The following is a 24,943-nucleotide window of genomic DNA, read 5'->3' on the forward strand; positions in this document are numbered from 1 at the left end:
ACTAGGTTGATTCCGGGTATGGAAGGGTTGTCTTATGAGGAAAGATTGAACAGGTTGGGTCTATACTCATTGGAGTTTAGAAGAATGAGAGGAGATCTTATTGAAACATACAAATTCCGAGGGGACTCGATAGGATAGATGCTGAGAGGATGTTGCCCCTCATGGGGGAATCTAAAACTAGGGGGCATAGTCTCAGAATAAGGGGTCGCCCATTTAAGATGGAAATGAGGAGAAATTTCTTCTCCCAGAGGGTCGTGAATCTTTGGAATTCTTTACCCCAAAAAGCTGTGGAGGCTGAGTCTTTGAATACATTCAAGGCTGAGTTAGACAAATTTTTGATCAGCAAGCGAGTCAAAGGATATGGGGAAAGGGCGGGAAAGTGGAGTTGAGGTAAAAGTCAGATCAGCCATGATCTCATTAAATGGCGGACCAGGCTCGAGGGGCCGAATGGCCTACTCCTGCTCCTATCTCTTATGGTCTTATGGTCTAACAGACTTCAGGAGGACATGGACAGACTGGTGAAATGGGCAGACATGTGGCAGATGAACATAAGAACATAAGAACATAAGAAATAGGAGCAGGAGTAGGCCAATCGGCCCCTCGAGCCTGCTCCGCCATTCAATAAGATCATGGCTGTTCTGATCCTAACCTCAAATCTAAATTCATGTCCAATTTCCTGCCCGCTCCCCGTAACCCCTAATTCCCTTTACTTCTAGGAATCTGTCTATTTCTGTTTTAAATTTATTTAATGATGTAGCTTCCACAGCTTCCTGGGGCAGCAAATTCCACAGACCTACTACCCTCTGAGTGAAGAAGTTTCTCCTCATCTCAGTTTTGAAAGAGCAGCCCCTTATTCTAAGATTATACCCCCTAGTTCTAGTTTCACCCATCTTTGGGAACATCCTTACCGCATCCACCCGATCAAGCTCCTTCACAATCTTATATGTTTTAATAAGATCGCCTCTCATTCTTCTGAACTCCAATGAGTAGAGTCCCAATCTACTCAACCTCTCCTCATATGTCCACCCCCTCATCCCCGGGATTAACCGAGTGAACCTTCTTTGTACTGCCTCGAGAGCAAGTATGTCTTTTCTTAAGTATGGACACCAAAACTGTATGTAGTATTCCAGGTGCGGTTTCACCAATACCTTATATAACTGCAGCAATACCTCCCTGTTTTTATATTCTATCCCCCGAGCAATAAAAGCCAACATTCCGTTGGCCTTCTTGATCACCTGCTGCACCTGCATACTAACTTTATGATTTTCTTGCACGAGGACCCCCAGATCCCTTTGTACTGCAGTACTTTCCAGTCTCTCGCCATTAAGATAATAACTTGCTCTCTGATTTTTCCTGCCAAAGTGCATGACCTCACATTTTCCAACATTGTATTGCATCTGCCAAATCTCCGCCCACTCACCCAGCCTGTCTATATCCCCCTGTAGGTTTTTTATGTCCTCCTCACTCTCTGCTTTCCCTCCCATCTTTGTATCATCTGCAAACTTTGATATGTTACACTCGGTCCCCTCCTCCAATTCGTTAATATAGATTGTAAAGAGTTGGGGACCCAGCACCGACCCCAGCGGAACACCATTGGCTACTGGTTGCCAGTCCGAGAATGAACCATTTATCCCAACTCTCTGCTCCCTGTTAGATAACCAATCCTCCACCCATGCCAGAATATTACCCCCAATCCAGTGATTCTTTATCTTGAGCAATAATCTTTTATGTGGCACCTTGTCGAATGCCTTCTGGAAGTCTAAATACACTACGTCCACTGGTTCCCCTTTATCCACCCTGTACGTTATGTCCTCAAAGAACTCAAGCAAATTTGTCAGACATGACTTCCCCTTCGTAAAGCCATGCTGACTTTGTCCTATTAAATTATGTTTATCCAAATGTTCCGCTATTGTCTCCTTAATAATAGACTCCAAAATTTTACCCACCACAGGTGTTAGGCTAACTGGTCTATAATTTCCAGCCTTCTGCCTACTACCCTTTTTAAATAAGGGTGTTACATTAGCAGTTTTCCAATCTGCCGGGACCTTTGCCGAGTCCAGAGAATTTTGGAAAATTATTACCAAAGCATCGACAATCCCTACTGCCACTTCCCTCAAGATCCTAGGATGTAAGCCATCAGGTCCAGGGGATTTATCCGCCTTGAGTCCCATTAATTTACTGAGTACGAATTCCTTAGTGATTATAATCGTATTTAGCTCCTCCCCCCCCCAGAGCCCCCTGTTTGTCCAGTGTTGGGATATTCTTAGTGTCCTCTACCGTAAAGACTGAAACAAAATATTTGTTCAGCATTTTTGCCATCTCCATGTTTCCCACCATTAATTTCCTGGTCTCATCCTCTAAGGGACCTACGTTTGCCTTAGCCACCCTTTTTCTTTTTATATAACTATAGAAACTCTGGCTATCTGTTTTTATATTTTTTGCTAATTTATTTTCATAATCTATCTTCCCTTTCTTAATCAATCCTTTGGTTACTTTTTGCTGTCTTTTGAAGACTTCCCAATCTTCTATCCTCCCACTAAGTTTGGCTACCTTATATGTCCTTGTTTTTAGTTGGATACTATCCTTAATTTCTTTACTTAGCCACGGATCGCTGTCATTTCTTTTACACCCTTTTTTCCTCAGTGGAATATACATTTTTTGAAAGTTGTAAAATAACTCCTTAAATGAACACCACTGTTCATGTACCGTCTTACCCTTTAATATATTATCCCAGTCCACTTTAATCAATTCCGCTCTCATACCATCATAGTCTCCTTTATTCAAGCTCAGTACGCTTGTTTGAGAACCAACCTTCTCACCCTCTAATTGGATATGGAATGTAACCATGTTATGGTCACTCATTCCAAGGGGTTCCTTAACTAGGACATTATTAATTAATCCTGGCTCATTACACAGGACCAGGTCCAAGGTTGCTTGCCCCCTTGTCGGATCAGTTACATACTGCTCAAGAAATCCATCCCTAATACACTCAATAAACTCTTCCTCAAGGCTGTCCTGCCCAATTTAATTTGTCCAGTTAATATGATAGTTAAAATCCCCCATAATTATAGCTGTTCCCTTATTACATGCCCCGACTATTTCCTGATTAATACTTCTTCCAGCAGAGTTGCAACTATTCGGAGGCCTATATACTACGCCCACTAGTGTTTTTTTCCCCTTATTATTCCTTATCTCTATCCAAACTGTTTCATTATCCTGATCCTTTGTCCCAATATCAATTCTCTGTATTACAGTGATTCCTTCCTTTATTAACATAGCCACCCCACCTCCCCTTCCTTCCTGCCTGTCCTTCCTGATTGTTAAATACCCTGGCATATTTAATTCCCAGTCGTTGTCACCCTGCAGCCATGTTTCTGTAATGGCCACAAGATCATACCCATACGTAGTTATTTGTGCCGTTAACTCGTCCATTTTGTTACGAATGCTACGTGAATTCAGACAAAGAACTTTCAAATATGTTTTGTGACACTTAGTTCCTGCTTTTTCCTTTTTTAACACTTTACCTTTTCCTCCATACCTTCTGTCCCTTCCTGACATGCTTTGCTCTGTCTCCCTGCTCAGGTTCCCAACCCCCTGCCACAGCTTTGATGCTGGGTTAATCGCCTTACGCCTTCTAGTTTTTATTTTATCTGTCGTGCCTAAAGTACACTTTCTTTCCGCTGCTCTATGCTTTTCCCTTTCACTTGTTCTTGAACAACTGTTTGTACTATTTGTATTGTAGATTTCCCCTGGGTCTTCCCCTCTCTTGCTGCTCTCAACTTTATTCCCTTCTGACTCCCCGCTCAGGTTCCCATCCCCCTGCCACTCTAGTTTAAACCTTCCCCAACAGCACTAGCAAACACCCCCGCGAGGACATTGGTCCCGGTCCTGCTCGGGTGTAACCCGTCCCGCTTGTACAGGTCCCACCTTCCCCAGAACCGGTCCCAATGTCCCAGGAATCTAAATCCCTCCCTCTTACACCATCCCTGCAGCCACGCAGTCATCCTGTCTATTCTCCTGTTCCAATGCTCACTAGCACGTGGCACTGGTAGTAATCCTGAGATCACTACCTTTGAAGTCCTTCTTTTTAATTTATCTCCTAACTCCTTAAATTCACCTTGCAGGACCCCATCCCTTTTTTTACCTATGTCATTGGTACCAATATGGACCACGACTACTGGCTGTTCACCCTCCCCCTCCAGAATGCCCTGCAGTCACTCCGTGACATCCTTGACCCTAGAACCAGGGAGGCAACATACCATCCTGGAGTCATGTTTGCGGCCGCAGAAACGCCTATCTGTTCCCCTTACAATTGAATCCCCTATCACTATAGCCCTGCCACTCTTCTTCCTCCCCTCCTGTGCAGCAGAGCCACCCGTGGTGCCCCGAACCTGGCTCTTGCTGCTTTCCCCTGATAAGCCATCTCCCCCAACAGTATCTGAAGCAGAATATCTGTTTGAGAGGGAGATGGCCCCAGGGGACTCCTGCTCTACCTGCCTAGTCCTTTTACTCTGCCTGGCGGTCACCCATTTCCTTTCTGCCTGCGTAGTCTTTACCTGCGGTGTGACCACCTCACTGAACGTGCTATCCACGAATGAAATTTAATGCAGCGAAGTGTGAAGTGATACATTTTAGTAGGAAGAATGAGGAGAGGCAATATAAACTAAATGGTACAATTTTAAAGGAGGTGAAGGAACAAAGAAACCTTGCACACAAATCTTTGAAGCTGGCAGGATAAGTTGAGAAGACTGTTAAAAAAGTATATGGGATCCTGGGCTTTATTAATAGAGGCAGAGAGTACAAAAGCAAGGAAGTTATGCTAAACCTTTGTAAAACACTGGTTAGACCTCAGCTGGAGTATTGTGTTCAATCCTGGTTACTACACTTTAGGAAGGATGTCAAGGCCTTAGAGAGGGTGAAGAAGAGATTTACTAGAATGGTACCAGGGATGAGGGACTTCAGTTATGTGGAGAGACTGGAGAAGCTGGGGTTGTTCTTCTTAGAACAGAGAAGGTTAAGGGGAGATTTGATTGAGGTGTTCAAAATCATGAACGGTTTTGATAGAGTAAATAAGGAGAAACTGTTTCCAGTGGCAGAAGGGTCAGTAACCAGAGGACACAGATTTAAGGTGATCGGCAAAAGAACCAGAGGCAACATGAGGAAACATTTTTTTACGCAGCGAGTTGTTATGATCTGGAATGCACTGCCTGAAAGGGCGGTGGAAGAAGATTCAATAATAACTTTCAAAAGGGAATTGGATAAATAGTTGAAGGGAAAAGATTTACAGGGCTATGGGACGAATTGGATAGCTCTTTCAAAGAGCCGGCATAGACGTGATGGGCTGAATGGCCTCCTCTTCTGCTAATACTATGAAACTATGATAGTCATACTGACCAGTGTTTTCAGCCCTAGTTAGAGTTCACATTGTCTAAAATAACTACTGATAAATAACAACTGTTAAATAATTTTGAAAAATATTTTCTACAGTTAGCAAGATATGACTAATTAATTCACCTGTCTGCATGCTAATCCAAAATATTTAATAAAGTGATAAAAGGTTTGTCACAATTCCTGACAGGATTTTAACATTTTATTCTGTTTCTTCTGCTTCTGCCCACTAAGGATTTCAGCCAAGCTGGCTGCAGTCTGGCTCCTCCAATGGGGCATGTTTCTTCACTCAGGCCCGTCTGCTTTATTTACCTCTTCAGCTTTTTTTATTATTCACACAATTATAAAATGATGGCCAGCACTGTTCACATGGCAGTGGAGAAATCAGCTGTTATCCAGGGCACTCAACTACCTGGGCAATGCACCAATTTTCACCTCTCCTGCACACGTTCTAACATGAGATAAATTGGGGCAAAGTGTGCACGGAGTTGAGCGACCTCAAAATCAGCCAACTTTCCCATCGCCACGTGAATGGCGCGAACCAGGGCTGGAAACGTTGGCCGAAAGCAGCAACTATGGCCAGGGGCAGTCAGCACAATTTGTGGACCAATTGGTAGTCCCCCACACATCTACTGGAACTCTTTATAGAGGTAACAATGGCCTTGACATTATTCCATGTGAATAATAACAGGTTAATGTCTCTGTAAGAATAATGGACAAAGGAACTTTATATGAACCTGTTCATACACTGGTATGTGCAGATATTTCCATTCTGAAAATGGGTTTTCAGAGATCATTTTGATATTCATTTGAAAATCGATTTAGTTACTTGGGAGATTAAATTTGCACAAGTTATGTGTGGAAGGGGCATCTTGATGGGGCATTTGTAGCTCCATATTTCCTTTCGTTCTTAATTAAGACTTTTTCTGTTCGAGGTCCTTTGATGTGGCATTGCACAGTTGCTTAACAAAACACAATGTTGCACCAAACATTCTCTCAACATTACACAATGTCAACCTTATACAGTCACTCGTCATTCGGGACTCTTCATTGGAACTGGTCAAAATACTTACTGTGGGTGGAGCTTGTAGAGAGTTCCATCGACACCGACAGTGACCTCCAGGTGATCCAAACTCCGGTTCTCCCTTATTTTGTCGGCGACTGCAGCTATTCCTGCACCACAGAGCTGGGCCGCTCTCTTGGAAACAACACCGCACACCTCCTTAACAATGATACTGTCGTCACAAGTGCTGTCCAGGCCGAGCTGCTGAAGGATTGCACGGACCTGGAGCAGAGCCAGGCGGTCACTGTGTTCAAATGATTAAAAAAAAGTTATTGCCTGCTTTACAACAGTGGCCACACTCCAAGCGTCATTCAGTGACCGTGAAGCACTTTGGACTGTCCTGAGAACATGAAAGGCGTCATATACATAACTCTATATACATTTTCTTATTGAATAAAAAAGTATTTGAATATTGTGTCAAAATATTGAGGAGCATAATACAAGTTTTATACCGCTCTGTTTGCTTACCTCTCTATCTGGGACAAAAATTTGGTTTCAAAAATGCCATTGGTCTTTAGTCTGTGTGAGATGAGGCCTCTGAACAAAAGCCCGTGTTTTGTGAAGTTAATTAGTATGTTTCGCACAATCTCACCCAGATACATGCCACTGATCATTTTTTCATATCTGATAAATGAGAGAGAGGTTAATGCAGGACCTTGTCTGGTTAAAATAAAACATATTTCAGAATCCAGTACTTCTAAATTTTATTTTTGTGGGGATATTTTGTTTAAATTTCCCCCTTGTTTTTGCCTACATAACAATGGTTATTACATTTCCGAATTTAACCAGAATTTTACCAATTCAGACTGCTTTACAGAGATATATGTGACGTGAATGCATAGCAGGAATTCGGGCTTTTGGCCAACATGTCGATTAATGACCAAAATATTTTCCAGGGTACTCTGATCTCCACACTTGAATTCCTGATATGTGTTCCTGCCACGTGTAGCCCTGCCCTGGCACAGGGAATTCATAAAATCATACTTCTTTGTAAACCTCTTTGAGATGTGTCTGACAGACACGGTAAGGCACTATATAAATACGTCTTTTTTCATCTCCCTGCCCTGATGTCTTTCACCACGAAGATAGATGATACATCTTGCTCCGAGGCTGCTTCTAATGCCCCCAACCGCCAGCCAGAGACCACCCAGCTGCAAGTCTTGCCCCTCCCCCATAGTAGAGTGACTCTGCATGACAAGAGTGGAATCACATGAAAGTGGGAACGATTTTCATCCCTGTTTTTGAGCAGGAATGGTAGCGTGCTGAGAATGGGGAACAACTTATTGCCCTGTTCCTGCCAACATTTGGGCCACCACCGTGTTGGGAGCCTTGAAATAGGTGCTCAGGTGCATTCTGGAAACAGGCCGGAGCCTCAGAATACCATGCAAATAGGCATCCTATGGCATCAATACGACCCCGGTGCAATTTTAGAGCATCAGTGGGAGACGTATGCCATGCTTGCTCTGCCCATTGGTGCATGACGTAGAGTGTCCTAAAGGGACCACTGCCGGCCAATCCTAAAATTCAAAATTTAAATATCCCCCCCCCCACCATCCGTCCAAACCTCTGCAGCCTACCCTTGAGCTACCTTCCCCCCCATCACTCCAACCTACCTGGACAGGCTGGGCTCCACAGAGGAACCTCCATTTTTTTTTCATTCGTTCATGGGATATGGGCATCGTTGGCGAGGCCAGCATTTATTGCCCATCCATAATTGTCCTTGAGAAGGTGGTGGTGAGCAGCCTTCTTGAACCGCTGCAGTCCGTGTGGTGAAGGATCTCCCACAGTGCTGTTAGGAAGGGAGTTCCAGGATTTTGACCCGGCGACGATGAAGGAACAGCGATATATTTCCAAGTCGGGATGGTGTGTGACTTGGAGGGGAACGTGCAGGTGGTGGTTTTCCCATGTGCCTGCTGCCCTTGTCCTTCTTGGTGGTAGAGGCCGCGGGTTTGGGAGGTGCTGTCGAAGAAGCCTTGGCGAGTTGCTGCAGTGCATCCTGTGGATGGTACACACCGCAGCCACAGTGCGCTGGTGGTGAAGGGAGTGAATGTTTAGGGTGGTGGATGGGCTTCTTGAGTGTTGTTGGAGCTGCACTCATCCAGGCAAGTGGAGAGTATTCCATCACACTCCTGACTTGTGCCTTGTAGATGGTGGAAAGGCTTTGGGGAGTCAGGAGGTGAGTCACTCGCCGCAGAATACCCAGCCTCTGACCTGCTCTCATAGCCACAATATTTATGTGGCTGGTCCAGTTAAGTTTCTGGTCAATGGTGACCCCCAGGATGTTGGTGGTGGGGGTTTTGGCGCTGGTAGAAGCATAAAACTACTGGTAGCTCATTAAAATTAAAAACTTAAACTACTTTACTAGAGTAACAAAACCAAAAATAACCGTATTTAAGGTTTAATTTGTTTTTGCTTGGTTTAAGTTAATCTAATAAATTAAGGCAGCTCAGAACCATGGAATGCATGGCCTGTGCCATGTGGGAACTCCAGGACACTTCCCGTGTCCTGGACAACCACATGTGCAGGAAGTGTCATCAGCTGGAGGAGCTCGAGCTCTGGGTTTCGGACCTTGAGCAGCAGCTGGTGTCACTACAGTGTATCCGCGAGGCTGAGAGTTTCGCGGATAGCACGTTTCAGGAGGTGGTCACCCCGCAGCTTAAGAGAGTGCAGGCAGAGGTGACCGCCAAACAGACAAGGAGGACCAGGCAGGTAATGCAGGAGTCCACTGAGGGCATCTCACTCTCCAGCCAGTATTCAGTTCTGGGTACTGGTGGAGGAGAGGGGTCTTCTGGGGAGTGCAGCCAGAGCCAAGACCGGAGCACCACGGATGGCTTAGCTGTACGGGGGGGAGGAGAAAGGTCGAGAGAGCAATTCTGATAGGGGATTCTATAGTTAGGGGAGCAGACAGGCGTTTCTGCGGCCGCAAACGTGATTCCAGGATGGTATGTTGCCTCCCTGGTGCCAGGGTCATGGGTGTCACTGAGTGGCTGCAGGACATTCTGAAGGGAGAGGGTGAACGGCCAGAGGTCGTGGTCCATATCGGTACCAACGACATAGATAACAAAAGGGATGAGGTCCTGCAAGCAGAATATAAGGAGTGAGGGAATAAGTTAAAACGCAGGACCTCCAGGGTAGTAATCTCAGGATTACTCCCAGTGCCACGTGCTAGTGAGTATAGGAATAGGAGAATAGATCAGATGAATGCGTGGCTGGAGGGTTGGCGCTGGAGGGAGGGATTTAGATTCCTGAGGAATTGGGACCGATTCTGGGGAAGGTGGGACCTGTACAAGCCAGACGGGTTGCACCTCAACAGATCCGGGACTAATATCCTCACAGGGGGGTTTGCTACTGCTGTTGGGGAGGGTTTAAACTAGAGTGGCAGGGGAATGGGAACCTGAGCGGGGAGTCAGAAGAGAATAAAATTGAGAGAAGCAAGAGAGGGGAGGACCCAGGGGAAATTTACAATACAAATAGTACAAATAGTTGTTCAAGAACAAGTGAAAGGGAAAAGTGTAGAGCAGCAGAAAGAAAGTGTACTTTAGGCATTACAGATAAAGTGAAAACTAGAAGGTGTAAAGCGATTAACCCAGCATCAAAGCTGAAGGTCAGGCTAGGAGTTCTATATACAAATGCACGGAGTATAAGGAATAAATTAAATGAACTACAGTTGAGCCACCTTTCCTGTTTTATTTTTGCGTCAAACAGGAATGATTAATTGTTGTAATTCCTGCACACGTTCTTTAAATATTAGCCATTGCCTATCCACCGTCATCCCTTTCAGTAAAGTTCCCCAATCTATCATAGCCAACTCACACCTCATACTTTCGTAATTTCCGTTATTTAGATTCAAGACTCTAGTTTTCATTTCCAACAACGTTCACCTGAGGAAGGAGGAAGCCTCCGAAAGCTTGTGAATTTAAAATAAAATTGCTGGACTATAACTTGGTGTTGTAAAATTGTTTACAATTGTCAACCCCAGTCCATCACCGGCATCTCCACATCATGACTGCAGTTATACAGGGCCTTGGTGAGACCACATCTGGAGTATTGTGTGCAGTTTTGGTCTCCTTATCTGAGGAAGGATGTCCTTGCCATGGAGGGCGTGCAACGAAGGTTTACCAGGCTGATTCCTGGGATGGCAGGACTGACGTATGAGGAGAGATTGGGTTGACTAGGCCTATATTCACTCAAGTTTAGAAGAATGAGTGGTGATCTCATCGAAACATATAAAATTCTAACAGGACTAGACAGACTAGATGCAGGGAGGATGTTCCCGATGGCTGGGGAATCCATAACCAGGGGTCACAGTCTCAGGATACGGGGTATGCCATTTAGAACCGAGATGAGGAGAAATTTCTTCACTCAGAGGGTGGTGAACCTGTGGAATTCTCGACCACAGAAGGCAGTGGAGGCCAAATCATTAAATATATTTAAGAAGGAGATAGATACATTTCTTAAATCTAAAGGGATCAAGGGATATGGGGAAAAAGCGGGAACAGGGTACTGAGTTAGACGATCAGCCATGATCTTTTTGAGTGGCGGAGCAGGCCCGAAGGGCTGAATGGCCTACTCTTGCTCCTATTTTCTATGATTCTATGATTCAATAGCGATCATAACATGATCGAGTTCAATGTAGTGTTTGAAAGGGAAAAAAGTGAATCAGCTGCTAAGGTTCTAGACTTGGGTAAGGCCGACTTCAATGGGATGAGACAGAGACTGTCCACAGTAAACTGGGCAAATCTGTTAATGGGTAAAACAACTGATGATCAGTGGGAAATGTTTAAAGAAACATTTAACGTGATACACAATCAGTTTATACCCCTGAGGGGCAAGAACTCTACTTGCCAAAAAAAACAGCCATGGACAGCTCAAGAGGTAAGGGACAGTATAAGACATAAGGAAAGGGCATACAAAAAGGCAAAAAATGGCACAGATTCTGGCGAATGGGAAAGGTACAAAGATCAACAAAGGGTCACAAAACAGACAGTAAGAGCTACAAAAAGAGAGTGTGAAAAGAAACTTGCAAGGGATATCAAAACCAATACGAAGAATTTTTATAGTTATATTAGGAAAAAGAGGGTGGTCAGGAGCAGTGTTGGCCCCTCAAAAACTGAAAGTGGGGATATTGTCATTGACAATGGGGAAATGGCGGACATGTTGAATAATTATTTTGCGTCAGTATTTAAGTAGTGGAGTCGACTCATCGATCGACAGTTCCGACCGGCCACAGCGAAAAATCGCATAGACCTTCTCAGGAGACTAACACGGGACGCAACCAACAGAGTACCCTTTGTCGTCCAGTACTTCCCCGGAGCGGAGAAACTACGCCATGTTCTCCGCAGCCTTCAACATGTCATCAATGACGACGAACACCTCGCTATGGCCATCCCCACACCTCCACTACTCACCTTTAAACAGCCACCCAACCTCAAACAGACCATCGTTCGCAGCAAATTACCTAGCTTTCAAGAGAACAGCGTCCACGACACCACACAACCCTGCCACGGTAACCTCTGCAAGACATGCCAGATCATCGACACAGATACCACCATCACACGAGAGGACACCACCCACCAGGTGCATGGTTCATACTCCTGTGACTCGGCCAACGTTGTCTACCTCATATGTTGCAGGAAAGGATGCCCCAGAGCATGGTACATTGGCGAGACCATGCAGACGCTGCGACAACGGATGAACGGACACCGCGCAACAATCACCAAGCAGGAGGGTTCCCTCCCAGTCGGGGAACACTTCAGCAGTCAAGGACATTCAGCCACCGACATTCGGGTAAGCGTACTCCAAGGCGGCCTTCGAGACACACGACAACGCAAAATCGTCGAGCAGAAATTGATAGCCAAGTTCCGCACCCATGAGGACGGCCTCAACCGGGATCTTGGGTTCATGTCACGCTACACGTTACCCCACCAGCGAACAAATGTTATCTGTTTTTAATATAACGGGTCAGTTGCTGTCTTTTCTATGTTTCTACCTCTCTATCTCTGTTTTTTTTGGGTTTTTTTTGGTGATTTGTATATTCGGAGACCTTGCAGGTAACACCTGTCTGTCTGCACACTGATTGCCTTGGCAACGGGCAGTTGAAAAAACTGTCTGTAATCACCAAGCATTGTTCTGTGATTTATAAATGCGATTTCATTTCAAGGATTTCATTTCCAACAACGTTCACCTGAGGAAGGAGGAAGCCTCCGAAAGCTTGTGAATTTAAAATAAAATTGCTGGACTATAACTTGCGGTGTTGTAAAATTGTTTACAATTGTCAACCCCAGTCCATCACCGGCATCTCCACATCATGGCTACTGCACATATGTGATGCATGCCCTGTGGCTGCAGCACAGGTAGTGGCAGGTTGAGTGAGGCTGACCGTGAAAGAGATGCATGAGAGGGTGAGTATGAGAGAGAGCCATGAGATTGTATGAGGATTGGGTTGAGTGGTAGTGACGGGATGAGTACTGGCGAGGTGAGTAAGTGCAGGTAAGATGAGGATGAGGTTTGCGTGGGTGTGCGGGGTGATGTGACAGAGTAGTGTTGGCAATACAGAAGGAGATGTGGGGTGGGGGCGGTGATGTGGCAGACGGAGTGTAGGGAAATGAGTAAGTGTACTCACTTTGGCTGACCTACTCAGGGCATTGCAGCGCCTCCTGCACTGTATGCAGGTGGGCGATATGTTGGTGGTGCAGGTGACCTCCTCTGCCACCTCGAGCCAGGCCTTCCTGGCGCCAGAGGCAGGCCGCTTCCTCCCGCCCGTCGGGGGGAAGATCTCTGTCCTCCCCCTCCTCCTCACCCCATCTAATGATACCTGGAGTGAGGCATCATTAAACTGGGAGCAGTCTTCCCTCTGGGCTACTTCATGCTGTAATATGTCCTATTTGTTGCAGCATCTGTCAGTGGGGGACTGCCCCTTTAAATAGAGCTCCTCCAGCTGACAGAGCTTACTGCACATGCGCAGTCCGCCCGACGCGCAGATCAGCAGTGGGGAACCCGGAAGAACAGGTAAGTGGATCCAATTAGGCTGTGAACGCGCGCGGGGCAGGCTGATTTCACCAGGCGCGTTAACCACGCGCCCAACAGCCCCCCCCGCCGCGAACCCACAGCCCTGGCAATATCGAGCTCAATATGTCTTAGAACCAACAAGGGGGCAGGCCATATTAGATTTAATAATGAGTAATGAGCCAGATTTAGTTAAGCTTCCAAAGTTCTCTCGATTCAGGAACCGTTCCTTTAGATTGGAAAATTGCACATCACTCCACTATTTAAGAAAAGTGAGAGAGAGAAACAGGGAATTATTGATCAGTTAGCCTAACATCTGTTGTCAGGAAATTACTAGAGTCTATAATTAAAGATAGAGTGACTGAACACCTTGAAAAATTTCAGCTGATCAGAGAGAGCCAGGATGGATTTGTGAAGGGGTAGGTCATACCTGATGAACCTGATTGAATTTTTTGAAGAGGTGACTAAAGTAGTGGACAGGGGAATGTCTATGGATGTTGTTTATATGGACTTCCAGAAGGCATTTGATAAAGTCTCTCATAAGAGGTTGTTGGCTAAAGTTGAAGCTCATGGAATTGAGGGCAAATTATTGACCTGGTTAGGAAATTGACTGAGCAGCAGAAGACAGAGAGTAGGGATAATGGGCAGGTACTTAAATTGGCAGGATGTGACTAGTGGTGTCCCACAGGGATCTGTGTTGGGGCCTCAACTATTCACTGTATTTATTAATGACTTAGATGATGGGATAGAGAGCCACATATCCAAGTTTGCCGATGACACAAAGATAGGCAGCATTGTAAGCAGTGTAGATGGAAGCATAAAATTACAGAGAGATATTAATAGATTAAGTGAATGGGCAAAACTGTGGCAAATGGATTTCAATGTCGGCAAGTGTGAGGTCATCCACAATGGACTACTCCTGTTCCTATGTTCCAGTGGTGGAGCGATTAAAATCGGGGATGCGCAAGAGGCAAGAATTGGAGGAGCGCAGAGATCTCTGAGGGTTGTAGGGCTGGAGGAGGTTACAGAGATAGGGAGGGGTGAGGCCATGGAGGGATTTGAAAACAAGGATGAGAATTTTTAAAATCGAGGCGTTCCCGAACCGGGAGCCAATGTAGGTCAGTGAGTACAGGGGTGATGGGTGAACGGGACTTGATGTGAGTTAGGATACGGGCAGAAGAGTTTTGGATGAGCTCAAGTTTATGAAGGGTGGAAGATGGGAGACCGACCAGGAGAGCATTGAAATAATCAAGTCTGGAGGTAACAAAGGCATGGATGAGGGTTTCAGCAGCAGATGAGTTGAGGCAGGGGTGGAGACGGGCGATGTTACGGAGGTGGAAGTAGGCGGTCTTGGTGATGGAGTGAATATGTGGTCGGAAGTTCATCAGGGTCAGTTAGGATGCCAAGGTTGCGAACGGTCTGGTTCAGCCTCAGACAGTGGCCAAGGAGAGGGATGGAGTCGGTGGCCGGGAAACGGAGCTTATGGCGGGGACCGAAGACAATGGCTTCGATCTTCCCAGTATTTAATTGGAGGAAATTTCTGCTCATCCAGTAGGACAAGCAGTGTGACAAATCAGAGACAGTGGAGGGGTCGAGAGAGAGGTGCTGGTGAGGTAGAGCTGGATGTCATCAGCATACACGTTGGAATCTGACATGTTTTCGGATGATGTCACCAAGGGGCAGGATGTAGATGAGAAATCTACATTTGAGTTTCTCCGTTTCAATCCCTGGCCTGTGCTGAGTTAGCAGATATCAATCTGATCAAGAGTTGGGTTGCAGCAGGTGGCCTCAGTGCCCTGAGCCATGGTTCCTGCTCCTGATTACTATCTGGCAATCCCCGTTGGAAAATGCACAGGATTCGGCTTCACATGATGCCTCACACAGTAAAATAGCCTGATGATACACTCTCCAGCCAAGGACATGAAAACTGGTGCAGTATTAAAGGGCACCTGCCTCCCATCGAACCACAACCCAGCATGACTCAGCCTACAGGAGAGGCGAGAACTGGGATTGAGAAACAGGAAATTAATGTATGAGCACAGTCACTGCGTGAATTATATTGTGCAAAAGTACTCAGAAATGTGTTATTTGATATATTAAATATTAACTTACTTCTGTTTTCCAGCATTTAATGAATTTAAGTCCACCAACTTGTCAAAGGTTGTTCTGATGTCGTCCATGCACCCGTTATCACCAAATCCTCCCCACTCTGTGTTGATGCACATCCTGCCTTCATCTCCTTCCACTGTTTCTATGTTCTTCATTTCTTCCATGTAGCAGACATTGCTGCCAGTTCCTGTTGTACAACAAGTAAACCAGAGAAGTAGTTCATAACATGGAATGAAAGAGTTCACCTGCTCTCCCCGTGACACCTCCCCATCCAGTTTTCGCTCCTGAAGATGTTGACTTTAGGGGTTTGGTTACATGTGGCTATTTGCAAATCCAGATGTGGCTAATTGCATTTTTGATTATTAAATTAAAAAATGAGTAATGGACACAATCGTTGGGCGTGTGATCTCAATACTCATCCTCACACCGTGCTCCTGTGAACTTTAACATGTTATGCGTTTGTTGATAAAATGGTAAGATGAAAAGCAGAGTGTGTGAGTATATTTTGATCATTGTGAGTGCTTTCTGTGGTTAATGAACGGCGGTAGATGTTTGTTAAGTAAATACACACATGAAGTACATTTACTTTTATTGTGTGTAAGGGGTTTTCTATTAAAATGAGTGCATGTGGCTAAAACAGTGTCACTGTAGCCACACCTGTGGCTGGTCAGCGATTTCTATATAATATTGTCCTAGAGAGTGAGTATTGACAGGCTATTTCAACAGTCAAAGGCACAGAGATACTGTCCTCACCCAACATTCACAAATACTTTCCAGCAGAGGTCACTAGATGGCGAATCAGGGCTCGGCCCAGGTTACTGAAGTCAATGGTAGTGTCCCAAGCATTACTGACACAGAACAGCTAACTGAGTATAAAGCTGGGATCAGAGCCAGGACCCGCCAGTCTGCTCTAACCAAAAACATTAACCTGTTTCTCTCTGCAGAGGCTGGCTGACCTGCTGTGCACTTTCTGTTTCTGCTTCACATCTCCAGCATCTGCAGTTCTTTTCTTTTATTCATGTCTGCAGCTTGTATTTTTCCCTGTTGTCTACTTTCCTTGCCTCTTTTTGATGTTATTCACTATCCTAATTTTATATTATTTCTTCTTTATGCCATCTATTTTATCTCTTATTTTATAATTTTACCAGCAAATTTTACTTTGATATATATAAGAAAATCTTTTCTCTTGTGGCCCCACCAGCCTGCTTTCCATCCTGAGCTGGCACAAACACTTCATTATTTGGATTTATTTTCCCCTCCTTTCCAGAGGTGCCCCCTTCCACTGGGGTACAGTTCCATGGGTGCTGGGCTCACTTCCGCTGGGGTACAGTTCATTGGGCGCTGGGCTCCCTTCTACTGGGGTACAGTTCCATGGGCGTGAGCCTCCTTCCGCTGGGGTACAGTTCCATGGGTGCTGGGTCCCCTTCTGCTGGGGTATAGTTCCATGGGCACTGGGCTCCCTTCTGCTGGGGTACAGGTCCATGGGTGCTGGGCTCCCTTCTGTGCTTATCCAAAAGGTCACATCTGAGCCTAGCCAATGTCACCTGGCTGTTCAAATGTGGAGAGTACCACAGGACAAGTCTGATCTTACCCTCATCTGACTTTGATCAGGAGAGCTTCAAATCTCTTTTAATTCAGTCCCCATCCCCCAAATAGCTTAATGGATAAAAGCACTGCCTTGTATAACACTGAACCAAACAGATGAGGCAGTCCAAGTTTGATTCTCTGATCTGTGCTGAGTTAGCTGATCTCAGCGAGGCAGTAGCTGAGATGTTATTGTTAGCCTCAGGGCCCCTGGGGCTAAGGCGGGTATATGGAGCTAGGTCACAGATCAGCCTTGATCTAATTGAATGGTGGAACAGGCTCGTGGGGCGAGGTGCCCTACTCCTACTCCTCTGAACTTTCATTTATATTCCACCTTTCACAACCTCAGGGTGTCTCAAAGCGCGTCACAGCCAATGAAGTCTTTTCACTGTTGTAATATAGGGAAATGCAGCAGCTAATTTCCACACACCAAGATCCCATAAACAGCAATGAGATAAATGACCAAATCATTTGTTTTAGTGATGTTTGTTGAGGGATAAATGTTGGCCAGGACACTGGGATAACTTCCCTGCTCTTCTTTGAAGAGTTTACATCCACCTGAGAGGGCAGACAGGGCCTCGGTCTAACAATCTCATCACACCTTCGACAACACAGAACTCCCTCAGTATTGCACTGAAGTGTCAGCCTAGATTATCCGCTTTGGATCCAAGAAAGACAAATTGGAGAGAACTATAGAAATGCAAGTTGTTCCTGAACTGTGGAGGAGCAAAGGGATTTGGGTCTCCATGTACACAAATCACTAAAAGCTAGTGCACAGGTACAAAAAGTAATCACAAAGACTTTAGAATGTTGGCCTTTATCTCAAGGGGGCTGGATTACAAAGAGGAGGGAGTGATGCTTCAGTTGTATAGAGCCTTGATCAGACCTGATCTGGAGTATCCCACCTCAGGAAGGATATAATCAGCCTTGGAAGAAGTACGGTGCAGATATACCACAAGATTAACCAGGGCTTGAAGGGTTAAATTATGAAGGCAGGTTGCATAGACTAGGCTTGTATTCCCTTGAGTTTAGAAGATTGAGGGGTGTTCTAATCGAGGTGTTTAAAATGATAACGGGATTCGATAGGGTAGATAGAGAGAAACTATTTCCTCTGGTGGGGGAATCCAGAACAAGGGGGCACAATTTAACATTAGAGCGAGGCCAGTTTGGAGTGAAATAAGGAAGCACTTTTTCACACAGAGGATTTGGAAATCTAGAACTCTCCTTCAAAAGGCTGTGCATGCTGGTTCAAATGAAATTTTCAAGACTGAGATCGATAAATATTTGTTGGGTAAAGGTATCGAGGGATAGGGATCAAAGGCGTGTAAATGAAGTTGAGGTACAGATCAGCCGTGATCTAATCGAAGGGAGAAGCAAGGTCTAGGGGCTGAATGGCCTACTAGGTGCTCAAATCTCTGGAATGGGACTTGAACCCACAGCTTTCTGATAGAGGCAAGAGTGCTACCACTGAACCAAGGCTGACACCTAAAAAGGAAGGAATTCAGCTGGGGTTCCTGCTTCTGAATGCCATTCAGTGACCCCTGCTGATAGTCTATGTGTGAATATTGGATTCCTGTTGAATAGCCTCTTGGCACTCAGGACTCCAAACTGTGTCTCTTTGGAGACGAGTTAGCTCCAAGATGACACACCTAGCAATGGGAGATTGGTCCTGAGTTGGTACACTGACAAATTTAATCTGGTACCTATGCAAGGCGGGCTTGTACTTTAACGGGCTAATGATAATTGGTTGGCCTGCTGGCTCTTTGATGGGACCTGGGATTCTTTCATATAACCTATGCGGCAAAGCCCCAATAGGTAGAGAGTCCTGGTGGACAATCAATGAGAATCAATGTTCTGCTCTCTATATTGGGAAGTTATGTGGTTTTATCCAGTTAAAGTCCAGCAGCATCTCTGTGCGCACTTGAGGGTCCCTTAACCTTCGTGCTCGCCGATTTACATCTAAGGTCTCTGATGCGTCTGTTTGGGGAGAGAGTATGCACTCCAAATCAGGCAAATGTTTTTATTCATTCTCGGGATGTGGGCATCGCCGGCAAGGCCGGCATTTATTGTCCATCCCTAGTTGCCCTGAGAAGGTGGTGGTGGGCTTGCTTGTTAGGCCACTTCAAAGGGCAGTTAAGAGTCAACCACGTTGGTGTGAGACCGGAATCACATTTAATCCAGACCGGGTAAGGATGGCAGGTTTCCTTCCCTAAAGGACATTAGTGAACCAGTTCAATTCCACCATATCAACTTTCACCCATTCTGTTACAGCCTGAAAGAATTCCAGGAAATTTGTTGCATGAATTGGTTTTGATAAACCCAAGTTGGGTTATAATCATTTCCTCTTCTGTCATTAAACACTTTTTCAATCATTTTCTTTACTATAGAAGACAAGCTACCAGGATAGTGTTTTTGATTTTTTTTTTAAAAATGGAACCAATCTTCTTGCATTTATTGAGCTGGGAAATATTTCAGCCACAGCTCCCTGTCTGTGTTAGATTAGTTATTGGATTATTTCTCACCAGTGACAGCGTACACAGGGTTAAAATCAGTTCCTGCTAGCTGTTTTTGCAAGTTGCAAAGAATATGCATTACAGTCTGGGTTCAGAAGTGTTATTTCAAATACATTGTATTTAAGTAGCATTTCTTGACATGTTTCTGCTTTGGTGTTCTAATCAATTTGGTCAGCTTGACTCCTTGCTTTGGTACTATCTCTGATAGCCTGGCACTGCTCAGGGATACGATCGCCTACGTGCAGGACAGAGGGGTGAACACCTGCCTCATCAGCCTGGACCAGGAGAAGGCCTTTGACAGAATATCCCACACATACATGATGCACGTGCTCTCCGAAATGGGTTTTGGGGAGGGAACCCGCGATTGGATCTGACTGCTCTACACGGACATCTGTAGCGCAGTCTTAATCAACGGGAGGGAGTCAGAGAGCTTTCCAAACAGATCTGGAGTCAGGCAGGGCTGTCCTCTCTCCGTGGTCTTGTTCGTATGTTGTATCGAGCCATTTGCTGGGTCCATCAGGAAGGAGGCAGGTATCAGGGGGGTGATGATCCCTGGCAGTGGAGAGTCTCAGGTTAACGCCTCCCTGTACATGGATGACGTCACCATCTTCTGCTCCGACCAGAAGTCAGTCCACACACTGATGGGCATCTGCGACCATTTCGAGCTGGCCTTGGGGGCCAGAGTGAACTGAAGTAAGAGCGAGGCCATGTTCTTTCACAGGTTGGAGTCCCGGTCCTTTGTCCCCTTCACCGTCAGGTCCGACTACCTGAAGGTGCTTGGGATCTGGTTCAGGGGGACCCCTGGCCTGCACAAAGAACTGGGAGGAGTGGGTCGCCAAGGCCAAACGGAAGCTTGGTATGTGGGGGGGGGGGGGGGATCCGACTCCATAACCGGCAGGAACCTGGTGATAAGGTGTGAGGTACTCGCGGTGTTGCTCTACATGGCCCAAGTCTGGCCCATTCCCCACAACTCCGCAGTCACAGTCACCCGAGCTATCTTCCATTTTGTCTGGAGGTCCACAGGGTCACCATATATAAGCCCCAGACAAAGGGGGGAAGAGCGTCCCCAATACCACTCTGATCCTGATGGCCACCTTTGTGTGTGGCTGCCACAGAATATGTGTAGAGTCCCAGTACGCAAACACCAAATGTTACAACATACTGAGAAGGCTGGGCCTGGCCACACTCGCCAAGCAGGCACAGGACGGCCCGTCCAGCTGGACCGTTCCCCCCCCCCCCCCAACCTGTCCCAGGTGGAGAAGTTCCAGAGGGGGAACCCCTTCGACCACAAGGCTATCAGACAGTGCTCGACACGTATCGTTCTGAGAGTCCTGCAAGGAAAGGAGAGGGTGGACTCAATCGGGTTTTTCCCCGACCAGATGAGCTGAAGCTATTTGGCAAAACATCTCGTCCCCAGAGCTGACAAACGGGCACCAGGATGTAGCCTGGATTGTGGTGAGAAAGGCCCTTCCAGTGCGGTCCTTCCAACATGCACGGAATCTCAGCGCCATCGTGAGCTGCCCTCGAGGCTGCAGTGGGGAGGAGACCATCGTCCATCTCCCGATGGGCTGCCCCTTAGCGCAGAGGGTGTGGAGAGAGATGTTTTGGTATCTGTCCCGGTGCGTCCCCAACAGTTGGGTAACACAGGACGCTGTGATCTACAGACTGTTCCCCGGGACGCACACCGAGACAGATATCACCTGCGGCTGGACGACCATAAACTCGGTGAAGGAGGCCCTTTGGTCCACCCGAAACATGCTGTTCTTCCAGCTGAAGGAGCTGTCCATGACCGAGTGTTGCCGACTGGCCCACTCCAAAGTCCTGCGGGACGCACTGAGGCGAGGTGCGACCTACACAAAGGTTCTATGGGGAAAGGCAACCGTGTAAGGCCACCCCACCTGGTATTGTTCACCATAAGTCATAAGCAATATACTGTGTTTGAACTGTAATATTGAGATCATACTGTGTACGATCTATAATATACTGTGTTTGAACTGTAATATTGAGATCACACTGTGTACGATCTATAATATACTGTGTTTGAACTGTAATATTGAGATCACACTGTGTACGATCTATAATATACTGTGTTTGAACTGTAATATTGAGATCACACTGTGTACGATCTATAATATACTGTGTTTGAACTGTAATATTGAGATCACACTGTGTACGATCTATAATATACTGTGTTTGAACTGTAATATTGAGATCACACTGTGTACGATCTATAATATACTGTGTTTGAACTGTAATATTGAGATCACACTGTGTACGATCTATAATATACTGTGTTTGAACTGTAATATTGAGATCACACTGTGTACGATCTATAATATACTGTGTTTGAACTGTAATATTGAGATCACACTGTGTACGATCTATAATATACTGTGTTTGAACTGTAATATTGAGATCACACTGTGTATGATCTATAATATATTGGTTTGAATTGTAATATTGACATCACACTCTGTATGATCTATAATATACTGTGTTTGAATTGTAATATTGAGATCACATTGTGTATGATCTATAATATACTGTGTTTGAATTGTAATATTGAGATCACATTGTGTACGATCTGTAATATATTGGTTTGAATTGTAATATTGAGATCACACTGTGTATGATCTATAATATACTGTGTTTGAATTGTAATATTGAGATCACACTGTGTATGATCTATAATATATTGGTTTGAATTGTAATATTGAGATCACACTGTGTACGATCTATAATATACTGTGTTTGAATTGTAATATTGAGATCACACTTTGTACGATCTATAATATACTGTGTTTGAATTGTAATATTGAGATCACACTGTGTACGATCTATAATATACTGTGTTTGAATTGTAATATTGAGATCACACTTTGTACGATCTATAATATATTGGATTGAATTGTAATACTGAGATCACACTGTGTACGATCTATAATATACTGTGTTTGAATTGTAATATTGAGATCACACTGTGTACGATCTATAATATACTGTGTTTGAATTGTAATATTGAGATCACACTGTGTACGATCTATAATACATTGGATTGAATTGTACTGGTTTGAAATTGTGATCTTTACATTGAACTGTGTGTATCTTAAAATTCTATGAAATAAAGTATATTTTGAAATTAAAAAAAAGTAACTCACGACTTGTATCTGACCACCGAATGCAGCTATCAAAAATACAGGTTTTAAATGCTTTTTGTACCTGACACATCGTGAAAGGATTGTGAATGGTACATCTGTTGCTGGTCAGCAGTCAGACAGGGCTATGGAGCCATTCAGAAGCTCTGTGGTAGTGTTTTGCCAAGTAAGAAATGAGTGACTGTTTCAATGCTCATGTATGTTGTGGGTTAGCTACATGTCTGTTGTTTTGACATTTTCAGTACAGTAGTAAAGTCTGTGATTACTGTAAATACACTGTTTGTATTGAATGCTGCTTAATGTTCAATAAAATCGTCTGCCCGTTTATAGCCTGAGGCTTGGTCTGAAAGGGTGTATAGTCATTCACCTACCGAAATTAGGAAGATCAAATAGCGGCATTTGGTATAATCCAGTAAACCGGAGTACAGCGGCAATGGCTGTCTGTTGGACCCCAGGGTCTCAATACATTTACCTAGACATTCTGCAAGTGAAGGCACATTCTAGTTCGTAGTGGGGGGGGATGGGGTTATGAAGTCTGCTTAGTGGAGTAGCTGATGACACTGACCCCAAGGCCAAACACACACGTTTCTGTAGTGTCAAACCACAGACAAACAAGATTTGAAATAATTAGATTTGGATCTCAAGGAGTTGTTTGAGTTTCCTCCCTTTATGACTCAATCAGTCCTAGTTAAAAATGCAGTTAGCAGAAAGCAGTTTAGATTGGTCTTAATATATAATGCTCCAAAACAGTGGTGTGTGTTCACTTTGTCAGTAAGCTCTAAAGCTAAGAAGACATTGAGAACTTAACAGAAATGCAGCCATGGCTTTCAATTTAAATCCCTGGACCTCTGACCTCACTACAGACATATCACCTTTTCCATCACAGGTACAACACTGTGGGCGTCCCACCTATTTTTCAGTGAGCAATATTATTGTTAGGGGTTAATTGTCAAACTTGGGTAGATTAACCTATACACAGCACATAAAAGGTTTTGGCTCATGGAACATTCAGTCTGCGGATGAAGTGCAAAGCAACATGTTCAAGGACTTTGCAGAGGAAATGGAGGCTGGAGATGGGCAGTAGTTTGCAAGGACAGAGGGGTGGAGAATGTTTTTTTGAGGTGGGGGAGTGATGACGGCAGTTTTGAAAGGTAGGGGGACAGTACCTGAGGAGACGGAACCATTGACATGGGAACCAGGAATGGAAGTTGGGTGGTCGGTGGTTTAATGGAAATAGGATCGAGAGAGCAGGAGGTGGGTCTCATGGTCAAGCTGAGCTCGGAGAGGGCATGAGGGGAAAGAAGAGAGAAAGTGGAGAAAGGCTCGGGTTGACGGCTTGAGCAGGGGGAACCTTGGGAAAGGTTGGCTTGGGCAAGGGGAAAGGAGGGATACAGTAGATGCAGCTACATGAATGGTCTCAATCTTAATGACAAAGAAGTGAGGGTGGAGGGGTTTAAGGAGGCAGGGGTAGGTAGTGGAAAATAGGAAGCGGAGGTTGTCTTTGACTCTAGGATGATCGGTAAGCAGTTTAACAGAGGAGAGTGAGGCCCGACAGAGATTGATGTGACCCAGCCAGATCAGGAGATGGCCGGCTAAACCAGTTGTGCACCAGATACACTCAAGTGAATGCCCCTTGGACTTGAGGGAGGAAAGATGGGGGCTATACCGGGGGAACAACCAGAGAGTGAGAGAGTAAGGGGGTTAAATTGGGCCAAGTAGCACCCTTTTTAGGTGCTATGCGGACTCCAAAGACACCAAAATGGCGAGCAGGAAGCGGAAGGGTGACTCCAGCCATATTGGGAGAGGACAAACAAGAGACGTCCTTTACCCACGCCTGAAGCAGGCGTTAGGACCTTTGCATATGTAAATAAGGGGCCTAACACCTGCTTCAGGTCCCTGCTGCAACATTGGTTTGCCTTGAGGCAGCCAGTGTCTTTGCTGTGAAACCAACTCTAAACATCACGTAAGTAACAAAAGGAAAGTACTTACCATAATCACTCCCGGTCCCGAGACCCCCAAATACTGATCTCCAGGCCCTGGTCCTGACCTCTTGGCTCCCTCTACGATCCCCAACAGCAACAGCACTCCCGAGACCCCCGATCTTCCTCCCAGACCCCCGACAGCAC

At 45.4% G+C, this 24,943-nt stretch overlaps 1 protein-coding gene across 1 annotated transcript in view; it reads right to left on the reverse strand.

Annotated features, from left to right (window-relative positions):
* The window catches only part of LOC137340229 (hexokinase HKDC1-like), a 220,220-nt gene that overhangs the window by 22,691 nt on the left and 172,586 nt on the right, over positions 1 to 24,943 (reverse strand). Inside the window, exons 12-14 of the mRNA XM_068002645.1 lie at positions 15,569 to 15,752; positions 6,920 to 7,075; positions 6,462 to 6,695 (exon numbers count right to left, since the gene is read on the reverse strand). Coding sequence (XP_067858746.1) covers positions 6,462 to 6,695; positions 6,920 to 7,075; positions 15,569 to 15,752 — 574 coding nt within the window. The remainder of the gene's footprint in view (positions 1 to 6,461; positions 6,696 to 6,919; positions 7,076 to 15,568; positions 15,753 to 24,943) is intronic.

The sequence above is a fragment of the Heptranchias perlo genome, chromosome 21, assembly GCF_035084215.1.
Source record: "Heptranchias perlo isolate sHepPer1 chromosome 21, sHepPer1.hap1, whole genome shotgun sequence".
NCBI lineage: Eukaryota > Metazoa > Chordata > Chondrichthyes > Hexanchiformes > Hexanchidae > Heptranchias > Heptranchias perlo.